This window comes from Loxodonta africana, chromosome 3 (assembly GCF_030014295.1).
Source record: "Loxodonta africana isolate mLoxAfr1 chromosome 3, mLoxAfr1.hap2, whole genome shotgun sequence".
NCBI lineage: Eukaryota > Metazoa > Chordata > Mammalia > Proboscidea > Elephantidae > Loxodonta > Loxodonta africana.
The window spans coordinates 23,829,792-23,841,121 of record NC_087344.1 but is presented as its reverse complement, the minus strand read 5'-3'; the positions used below and the strand labels follow the sequence as shown (position 1 = coordinate 23,841,121).

Here is an 11,330-nt window from a genome sequence, read left to right as displayed (position 1 = left end):
ATTATATTTTCATGCCTAGAACTCTGGTACACAATAGGAGCTTCACAAATATTTCAACATTACTAAGTAGACAAATTCTTGGACACAATGGATGTACTAAACATTTGCCTGATTGAATTAAATTGGCTTGGTCTTCCAGAGGCTTCACCAAGGGTGTGGATTTTGCTAACTCTGTGGAAGAGTAGCCTGTCAAGATTTCAGCTCAACACAATGAAGCCCTTTCTATGTCCTTGTAACTGTTACCATCAGATGCTTTGGGACTTCATGGAACAAAGTAATACCTCTTCCATGTAACATCCAATCACTGGATAAGGAGCTGGTGAGGATGTCAAGAACTGTGAGAAGCACTTGACAAATATTTTAAGCCAGCTTTAGACCCTTCCTGCAGCTCCTATTTTAGGAGGAACAGCCCCAGTTCCTTAAATGATTTCTCATGTGACATGGTGAGTTCCTTTATCAGCTAGTTTCACTCCCTCCCCACTTCGGTTCCCCAAAAGGGGGGCAGCAGAGCACAGGAGAGGGCTTTGGGACAACCAAAGTTCTTGTAGGGGTCTGTCTCAAATGGAGCCAACAGGATTTCCCTCAGAAAGAGGGGATAGAGGAGGGACAACATCAGGGCCCTGTCTCAGGAAGGCGAGAGGGTGCCAGGGTCCTCTTCAGGAAAAAGGATCCGTGAGGAAAGAAGGATGATTCTGGGGTCTCATCAGGAGAGGGGCACTTCTCAGAGCAAATCCGGCCTAGAGGTGGGGTCTAGAAAGTGCCCTCACTTTCCTGAGGAGGACCCTGGCGTCCTCTCACCTTCCTGAGGGCAACTCTGGCTTCCTGCCCCCTTCCTGAGGACTCTGAGAGAGCTGGGGCTCCATCAGGAAAGGGGATTGTCACCGGAGTTTCCTCAGGAAGGGTGGATGACCCCAGGATTCCCCTAAGGTAGTGAGAACGACTCTGGTGTCACTCTCAAGAAAAAGAGATGGTGCCAGGGGTCCTCCTCAGGAAGGTGAGAGGACTCCAGAGGACTCCTCAGGGAGAGGGGAATGACGTCACGGCCCTCTCAGGAACTGGCGACGATGCCGGAGTCCACCGGAATAAAGTCGGAACAACCCTGGGGTTGCTCTCAGGAAGAGTAGCGGTGCTAGCGTCCCCACACCCGGCCCGGGGGCGTCCTACCCGCCGCTCCCCAGCGCCCCGCCCCCTCAGTTCTCGGGTTCTAAAGGCGAAGCGGCCACGCCCTTCATTGGCTGTTTTCTTGTGTACTGACAACCATGCCAGCCAATAATTGTGCGGAAAAAGTCGCCTGCTGGCTCTAGCCACGCCTCCCATCTTGCCTGCCTGTGCTCTCCTTCTTGGTCCTGTTGTACTTCTTCAGCTCCACTCTAGGGGGCACTCGGGGACTTACTCTCCCAGCTCTGCCTCCTTCCCTGCCTAAACCTATGACCCCTTTTATAAAAATTGTACCTACTACTGGAAACTCTGGCTGCGTAGTGGTTAAAAGCTACGGCTGCTAACCAAAAGGTCGGCAGTTAGAACGCAACAGGCACTCCTTGGAAACTCTATGGGGCAGTTCTATTCTGTCCTATAGGGTCGCTATGAGTCAGAATCTACTCTACGGCAACGGGTAACGGATATAGGGATGTTGTGAGAATTAAATGCGATAACAGTGCCTGGCACTTAGTAACCGACTAGTTAGTCTGCGCTATTGTGATTACTTGCATTTTACAGCGAGGGAAACTAAGGCACAGGGAGGGTAAAGTAACCTGCTCAAACTAACCAGCCATTAACCGACAGTCTGAACCAGAACCCAGGCAAACTGAATCCAGTCTGTGTGCTTATCCACCTTGCTTTTGTGCTTCCCAGATAACAAACACCACCTGGTTATTATTTCTTTCCCCTGATTATAAAATAACTTCCTCCTGATGATAAAATATTTCCTCACTGCAAAAATTCAGAAATACCGAAGACTACAGTACAGAAAATACAAATCTCTTTTAATCCCACTACTGTAGAGAGCCACTGTTAACATTTGACAGACAAGCTGCCTTTTTTATGCACATATTTTTTTAGTAGGATCGTATAATACAGAACATTCTGTACCCTGTTCTTCTTAACGTGAACATCTTGTCATTTCGGTAAATATAGATATGTCTCATCGTTTTTAGCAGCTGCATCGTTCAGGTGAAGCATAATATAATGACCTAATTTTGGACATCTGAATTCTTTAATAATTCTTCACTATTCTGACCAAACACTAGAATGGACATTTTTATACCTGCATCTTAAGGTATTCATCCAATTGTTTCTTTAGGAGAAATTATTTTAAAAATGCAATGGCTTATGAATTAATGCCACTGAACTGTATACTTAAAATGGGTTAAGATAGCAAATTTTATTTAATTAAAAAAAATTGCCATCAAGTAAATTCTGACTCATAGTGGCCTATAGGACAGAGTAGAACCAGCCCATAGGGTGTCCAAGGTGCAGCTTGTGGATTTGAACAGCAGACCTTTCGGTTAGCAACCTGAACTCTTAACCATTGTGTCACCAGGGCTACGAAATATGCAATGGCTGGGTCAAAACACATGCGTGGTAGTTATGTTTTTGATAACTATTGCCAGACTGCCCTCCTGGAGAGTTGTATGTGCAAACTTCCATCAACACCAATGACCTGCAAAAGTGCCTCACCTACCCGGGACACGGTTCATCTTTTCATTCTTTGCCAACGTTGTTGTTGTTAGGTGCCATCAGGTCACTTCTGACTCATAGTGACCCTATGTACAAAAGAAAGAAACACTGCCTGGTCCTGCACCATCCTCGCAATCATTGTGCTTGAGCCCATTGTTGCAGCCACTGTGTCAATCCATCTCATTGAGGGTCTTTATCTTTTTCACGGACCCTCTACTTCACCAGGCGTGCTGTCCTTCTCCAGGGACTGGTCCCTCTAATAGTTGAGGGGGAGAAAAATGAGCACCTTGTTTTAATTTCCACTTCCTTATACTTTTATGCTGTTAAGGAGGGGGAAAGCAGCCCTGGTGGTACAATGGTTAAGTGCTTGGCTGCTAACCGAAAGGTTGGTGGCTTGAATCCACTCAGCAGCTCCGCAGGAGAAAGACCTGGCAATCCGTTCCTATAAAGATTGTTGTTGCATAGCCATCCTCTAGGACAACGTAGAACTACCCCGTAGGGTCTCCTAGGCTGTAAATCTTTATGGTAGCATGTTGCCAGGTCTTTTCTCCCACGGAGAAGCTGGTGGCTTCAAACTGCAGAGCTTTTGGTTAGCAACTGAGTGCTTTAGCCATTGTACCACTAGGGCTCCTCTCATAAAGATTACAGCCTAGGAAACCCTATGGAGGCCGTTCTACTCTGTCACACGGGGTTGCTATAAATCAAAATTGACTCCACAGCACCTAACAAGAAGGAGGAGGAAAAACTACCCACATTAAAAGGTTTTGTGCAAGTAAAATGGTGACAATAATATACAAGTAAAAGTAATAATGGCAACTATCATTGTCCAGGGATTAACTACGAGCAGTCATTGAGTGAATGAAGTGTGACCCCACTTCATTTCCCTGAATCTCCTGATAACACCGTGAGATCTATGCCTGGGCCTCAGTTTCCTCATCTGCAAAATAGAGCTGATGATAGTACATACCTCAAGGATGGCTGGGGAGAGTCAAAGAGATAGTCTAAAGAGTTCAGCCCAGGCAGAGTCCTCAAAAGGCTGGAAAGAGGTAGAGACATTTAGCCAGGACCAAATAGCCTGCAAGTGGCTGGTGTCAACTTACAAGAATGAACCAACTCCACCCCTTCCCCAGGTCCCCCTGGTCTGTTCAGATTTCAAGGCCTCACTAAACCCCAGTGCCCTAGGTCACCTTTGCCTGAGGAAAGATGACCTCCCCACCAGGGGAATTTTAAAGACCCAGCTGATGGTCACATGCTGTCCCCACCCTTTGACCTACATTCTCAGTCTGTTACCACATCCTAACATGAAGCTTGTCTGAGACAGGAGGTGTTTGGGATGTCACGCCTGCCCTTTTACACTTGGGGAAACTGAGACCTGGAGCAAGAAGGCTTGCCTGAGGACAAGCAGCCATTCCCTGCAGCCTCCTGACTCCCAGCCCGACGCCCTTTCCCCCTGGCTCTGCTTCACTTTGAAAGACCCTTGGGAAAAATGTGTCTCCTTCTCTTGTACAAAGTTCAGATTCCCTAGAAACTTCCACCTAGTTTTTCAGCTTTGCTTCTCCAGTCTGTGTCCACACTGGCCCCTAGCCCTCTGGGCTGTCATACCTACCGTAAATCTTTACGGCCACAGTAAAGCAGGTGAGCCTTGAATGCTTAAAATCCTCTACTTCAGCTCTCTCACTTAAGTCCCACAACTGCGCCGTCCAATATGGAAGCCATTGGCCACACGTAGTTACAAAAAGTAAAATGGCAACTCCAGCTCCTCTGTTGTACTCACCACATTTCGAGAGCTTGCATATTGGATACTGCAGATACAGAAGCTTCCATCACGGTAGAAACTTCCACTGGACAGTGCTGCTCTACAACAGCTCTGAAAGTCTTGACTAATGTTATCCTTACTTTGTAAATGACACAACTGAAGCTCAGAGAGATCATGTCCAAGGTCATACAGCTAGAGCTGGGATCCAAACCCATAGTCCCTGGAGGCAGAGTGGGCAAGTTGACCCTGCCTTGGATTCAGGCAAGCTGCCCTCATTTGGTTCAGAACACACGTTATGAATCTATAGACCGCATTCCACCATTTAAGCACTGTGTCTTAATTTGTTACACCCTAGAGGCAGCCAATATTCTCATCAGAAAGTCCATATTCAAATCCTTTTGCTGTCCATATCTTTATCCAAACCAGAGGTTTTGCTCGTTAGCGTAATGACTGCCAGAAATGTTTTATTGGGGAAATTAGTGGTTTGTTAATTAGCCTAATAAAGATCAAAAAAATAGGCTCCCATGGGTGGAATTAATGGTATTCAAACATGTGAATTGGCTAAAATATCTGAGACTCACTACCTAACCTTGAATGAACAGATTAGGAAAAGTTTGAATCCTGAGTGGTCTGTGTCCAGCTATTAATTTGGACGATTCAGGTTGCCTGATATCCATAAGGCTTAAAACCTCGTTGTCGTAGAGTTGATTGTGACTCATAGGGACCCTGTACGACAGAGTAGGACTGCCCCATAGGGTTTCCAAGGCTGAAATCTTTATTCAATCTGTATGCTGAACAAATAACCTGAGAAGCTGGACTATGCTAAGAACAGGGCATCATAACTGGAGAAAGACTCATTAACAATTTGTGATATACCAATGATACCACCTTGCTTGCTGAAAGTGAAAAGGACTTGAAGCACTTACTGATGAAGATCGAAGACTACAACCTTCAGTATGGATTACACCTTAACATAAAGAAAACAAAAATCCTCACAACTGGACCAATGAGCAACATCATGGTAAGTGGAGAAAATATTGAAGTTGTCAAGGATTTCATTTTCCTTGGATCCACAATCAACATCCATGGAAGCAGCAGTCAAGAAATTAAACGACGTTACTGCACTGGGCAAATCTGCTGCAAAAGACCTCTTTAAATTGTTAAAAAGCAAAGATGTTACCTTGAAGACTGAGATGCACCTGACCAAAGCCATGGTATTTTCCATCACCTCGTATGCATGGGAAAGCTGTACAATCAATAAGGAAGATCAGAGAAGAATTGATGCCTTTGAATTATGGTGTTGTTGAAGAATACTGAATATACCATGGATTCCAGAAGAACAAATCTGTCTTGGAAGAAGTATAGCCAGAATGTTCCTTAGAAGTGAGGATGGCGAGACTTCATCTCAAATACTTGGACATGTTCTCAGGAGGGAGCAATCCCTGGGGAAGGACATCATGCTTGGTAAAGTAGATGGTCAGCAAAAAAGAGGAAAGCCCTCAATGAGATGAACTGGCACAGTGGTTACAACCATGGGCTCAAGCATAGCAACGACTGTGAGGAAGGCACAGGACTGGGCACTGTTTTGTTCTGCTGTACATAGGGTTGCTATGAATTGGAATTCAGAATGGACTCCATGCACCTAACAACAACAATCTTTACGGGAGCAGACTGCCCCATCTTTCTCCTTCGGAGTCACTGGTGGGTTCGAACTGCTGACCTTTCAGTTAGCAACTGGGTGCTTTAACCACTGTTGCCGTCAGGGTTCCCTCCATAACACTTATGGGCTCAAAAGGGCTCAAAAGTACCCAGAACCCTTACAACAATAAAACAAAAATAGAAAACATCCTGCCTTTGGGATACTTTTTTTTAATGTAACATGAAGGTTGCAACACCAAAATGGATAGAATGCTGGAAGCTCATGGAACTTACAGGTATGAATTCTTCTGTGCCTGTGAATTAAATTTAGTATCTGCACAGCAGAACTTAGCTTAAGACCTTTTATCATAACCTGGTAGCCAGATGGTGGCGGCATGGTCAATCTGGCCCCTTGGAGGTTTCTGGGGCCACTGCTAGGTACCAGAAGAACCAGAGCTGTGTCAGCCAGCAAGGCTTACTCGTGTCTGTTGGACTTGAAAGGCTGGGTGACCTGCACCTCCACATGGCTCCCTGGGTCTCTGTGCCAGCACATGCCTGGCCCTGAGACTACCTCCAGCTGAGCTCTCCATACCCACCTCAAGTTCTAGTCACAATTCCAACTGCTTAGGGAGGGCAAGAGACAGATAACCCCCCTACCACCAGGCAGACAGTGCAGGAGAGAGGCCCCTCAAGAAACAAGGGGGAATGAAGCCACATGAGCCAGGAAGATCAGTGAAAGCCTCAGTTTAATTGGAGACAAGATCGAAGGATTATCGATCGACGGACCAATTGATCGTCAAGTAGACAACACACAAGAAGCTCGTGGGGGTCCTGCACCCACCCTGGGGAGAGGAGCCCTGATTGGGGGTGGGAGTCCATCTTGCCAGTCACCCAGGCTCCTGGGGAAGTGGGAGGGGGCAGGCTCTGCCCAGCCAGCCCTCGGCCCCTCCGGTGACACAACTTCCCAGGTCTATGGTACAGTTTATATAATACAGCAGGAGTGGAAGTGAAGTTCTCCTTCTGGAGGCCCCTCCCTTCTTCCCCTGACCGGGGCAGCCAGGGAAGGGCAAATTTTATTTTCCCTTTTTGCCTCTGTAGAATAATTTACAAACCAACCTTAGAGCAGGTACGAAAGGAAAAGAAAAAAAGGAAAAGGAAAGGCCCATTCTGGTGGCCGGGTGAGAGGGAAACTTTTGCTACAAAAATAAACCCTGTTCAGCATCGTGGGGGTGGGAGCGAGCCCTCCTCACCTGTATGATGGACGGATGGAAGGCTAGGCTGGGGGCGGGGGGTGGGGGCTACAGTACCGTGTGCTGAGAACTCGGGGGAGGCCGATGAAAGAGATAGCCCCTGCCTTGCCAAGCTACAGAGCCAGGCTGAGGGGTGTGGGGGGAGAAGAGGGGGTCTTTCCTTCTAAGCAGTCCCCCATGGCTTGGAGAAGGTGGTCTTGCATCTGTCTGTCCTATTGCTGGGGAAGAGCCAGGGTGAGAGGGGCAGGCGGGCAAGAGAGGCATCGGGACGGGACAAAGGAGAAATAACGCAGGTGCTAGGACAGGGAGTGCCCAGGAAGGGGGATGTGTGTGTATACCATTATTGCTTCCTCCTAGGGCGAAGGGTCAGAGTCTGGAGGGGGCTGGGGAAGGATGGGGGATGTGCCCAGGATGGGGGCTCTGGGCCTGGCCCTGCCTCATTCCAGGTGCAGTTGGGAGCCACTGCAACCCCCCATCTCCTGTGGCCACGGGAGTCATTAAGGCAGAAACAAGAGGAGAAGCAGCTGAAGGGGGGATGCGGATCAGAGTTACCCCCACAAAAACGGAAAAACTTCCAAATGAACCGGAAGGGGAAGGGAGTGGCAAGTGGCGGGGGGGGGGTCAAGCCTTCACCAAATCTCAGGCCCAAGGCTGGCGGTGCAAATGGCCCCTCACCCCTAAAGTGAACAGCTCCCCCACACCCCGTCCCCCCGGTCAGTATTGCCAGGTTTGTGCAAAATGAAGCGGAAGACTTCTGGGGGCAGGAAGCCAGGGAGGGGCTGGAGCTGGGGCCTCCCACAGCAACCCCCCCCCCCCACCCCAGCCAGCGCCACCCAAAATGGCTATTCCTGGTTGGGTTTTCGAGACCCTTCCAAATTCAGGAGAAAAGCCCAGAGGGACTCCCCACCTGGTTTGGGCCCAGGCTAAGAGGCAGGAAGACTGAGCCTGGAACCTGGGGGGAAGGGGCATGGGGGTGGAAAAGGGAGCCCGGAATAGGCGCATCTACAGTTACTGTGTTTCCTTCAGGTTTTTTTTTTTTTTCTTTTTCTTTTTCTAAAAACGTAACAATTAAAATTCAAAAAATAAAACCCCTTCCCAGACCTCAGCCCCTCGTTCCCCAGCCCCCACCTCCAAAAAAAGGCCCCATGGGTGGGGGTGGGGAAAAAGGGGAAAAAAAGAAAAGAGAAAAAAAGCCACTTTTCTGTTTTCTTTTTTCTCAGGCCCAAGAGTTTTTGAGGCAGCAGAGGAGGTGGTCCGGGAGTGATGGTGGAGGCGGGCAGGGAGGGCAACAGGGTCTGGGGGCTGGGGCTCAGGTAGGGCCTCCACCTGCCCCCCACTCGCTGGGAGCTGGCAATGTGGCTGGATCCTGGCTGGATGTCCCAGTGCACACACTGCACGACCTCTTGGCAGCCTGATGCTCCCTTTGGGCCCCCACCTCGGCCGCCGTGGAGGGGAGGCCCAGGAGGCCCGGGGCCTCCTCTTCAGGGGGTGGGGTCCTCAAGGCAGACAGAGGGGGGCTTTCAGGGAACAGGACAGGGGGGCTGCTGCAGCTTACAGCATCCAGAGCCACAGATGTGTCCTGGGACGTGGACTGGTCCTGCGTCATAGACCCATTCTCGGCTGGGTCTGCCAGCCGTGTCAAATACACTTCCTCTATCTCTACCTCTGTGGATGGGTCCTGGCCCTTGACCTCCAACAGCTTCTCAGCTGGGGATGCAGCCGGGGCTATGACAGATGTGTCCTTGGCTGTGATGGGCACTTTTTGGGCCAAGGACAGTTCTTGCACTGTGGACGCATCTTGGGCTGTGGCTGTTATCTGGGCTGTGGTCACCTCCTCCTCCTCTTCCTCCTCCAGAGTCAACTCAAACTGGAACTTATCAGGTGGGGGTGGGTGGCCTGGCCCCCCAGGCTCCTCCTCCGGCGGTGGTGAAGGGCTCTGCCGAATGGCGCTGTAGTACCAGTCCCGATTGTCCTCCAGTGTGTCCAGGATCTCCTGGGCATCTGGGTGGACCAGGTCAGCCCATGTCTCCCACAGCGGGTGCACGATATAGTCAATGAAACCCACCTGGGGAAGAAGAAAGAGCATCAACACGTTGCCTCCTGGTGCAGATGGCACCACCACACTGTGAGATCTACAAAAATGAAAAAAGACATTTGTACCACTTGACCCAGCAATTTTACTTCTCCAGATCCACCAAAGCTCTTGCACAAGTAAGAAAAAAAAAAATGAGAATATAAACAAAAACTGGAAACACCTCAATATGTACATGGATGGGCAATTAGTTTTGTTGTAAATCATGGTACATTAAAGGTGCTCATTATTACAGGTTATGGTGAAAATGAAACCTCATGGCAGACGGCTGGCTAACACCCTGACTTCCCCTTCCCTTTTTTCCCTCCCTACATATTTTATTTATTTTTGTTGTTGAAAATATACACAGCAGAACATATACCAATTCAACAATTTCTACAGGTACGACTCAGTGATACTGATTACATTTTTTGAGCTGCGCCACCATTTTCACCCTCCGTTTCTGAGTTGTTCCTCCCCCGTTAATATAAACTCACTGACCTCTAGGGTTCCCATCTAATCTTTTGAGTTGTTGTTGTCAATTCGATCCCATACAGACAGTTCTTAAAAGAGCATAATGCTCAAGGCAGACATTTTTTACTAGTTAAGCTAAACTATTAGACTTCAGGGGATATTTTTGGTTTATGGTTTAAAGATTATCTCAGGACAAGAGTTTTGGGAGTTCATCCATCCTCCATGGTTCCAGAAAATCTGGATTCCATGAGAATTTGAGATCCTGTTCTGCTCCCTTCCCTCCTTATTCACGGAACTCTGTTCTTGAGGAGATAATGCATTCAGCTGAAAACTCTCTTTTCCAGTCTCCCCTGCAAAGAGAGCATGGCCATGTGACCATCTATGGATGGAAGATGCTGGGGCTGCCTCAGTTGGCATTGGCCATTCCTCCCTGAAAAGTAACCAGAATTGACAGCATCTGTGCCTATGACGAGGCGCCCTGGTGACGCAGCGATTGAGCACTTGGCGGCTAACCAAAAAGTCAGTGGTTCAAACCCACCAGCTGCTCCCTGGGGGAACGATGTGGCAGTCTGCTTCTGTAAAGATAACAGCCTTGGAAACCCTATGGAGCAGTTCTACTCTGTCCTATAGGGTCCCTAGGAGTCAGAATCAATTCAACAGCATCCCCAAAATGGAAGCCCCACACTTCAGGTGATGGAACAGAAAGACCAAAGGCTTTTGGTGCCTGTGGAGCCTATGTCCCTGCACCAGATTCCCTTTCTCTAGATTCTTCTTGGAGTCCCTGGGTGGCACAGATGGTTAAGCTCTCAACTACTAGCTGAAAGGGTGATAGTTCAAACCCACCCAGTGGCAACTTGGAAGACAGGCCTGGGAATCTGCTCCCAAAAGGTTACAGCCTTGAAAACCCTATGAAGCAGTTCTACTCTGCACCCATGGGGTCGCCATGAGTCAGAATCAACTTGACAGCAAATAACTACAACAACAACAACAGACGTTTCTTACATGAAAGAAAAAAAAAAATAAAGCTTTATGTTGTGTAAGTCACTGTGAATTCCTAACAGCTAAAAAGCTAAATGTTCACCAACAAGGGAATGCCTAAATAAACCATCATCTATTTATATCTACTGGAATACTATATAGCAACAAAAAAGGGTGGACTAAATCTATGTGTAATATATTGGAAATACCTGCAAGTCATTGCTGGGAGATTAAAGCGAGCTGTATACAAATAGGTATATATCGATACAAATAATAGTTTAAAAAAAAACTAAACACACGAACTATTGCTACTGAGTTGCCTATGGATATAATTGTATAAAACATATAGAACACTGGTTCTCAATGGGGTTGGCTGGGGATTACGGGGTAATTTTTCCACCTAGGGGACATTTGGCAATGTCTGGAGATAACTTTGGTTGTCACAACTGGAGGAGAGCAGTGCTCCTGGCATCTAGGGGGTGGTGGA

At 48.0% G+C, this 11,330-nt stretch overlaps 1 protein-coding gene across 7 annotated transcripts in view; it reads right to left on the bottom strand.

Moving 5' to 3' along the window:
- Positions 1-8,134: 8,134 nt before the first annotated feature.
- Positions 8,135-11,330, bottom strand: part of PDE4A (phosphodiesterase 4A) — a 35,626-nt gene continuing 32,430 nt past the window's right edge. For all 7 annotated transcript variants that reach the window (XM_064280637.1, XM_064280638.1, XM_064280635.1 and 4 more), the window contains one exon: positions 8,135-9,385. In XM_064280637.1, the coding sequence (XP_064136707.1) occupies positions 8,630-9,385 (756 nt within the window). In that variant the 3' untranslated portion in view covers positions 8,135-8,629. The remainder of the gene's footprint in view (positions 9,386-11,330) is intronic.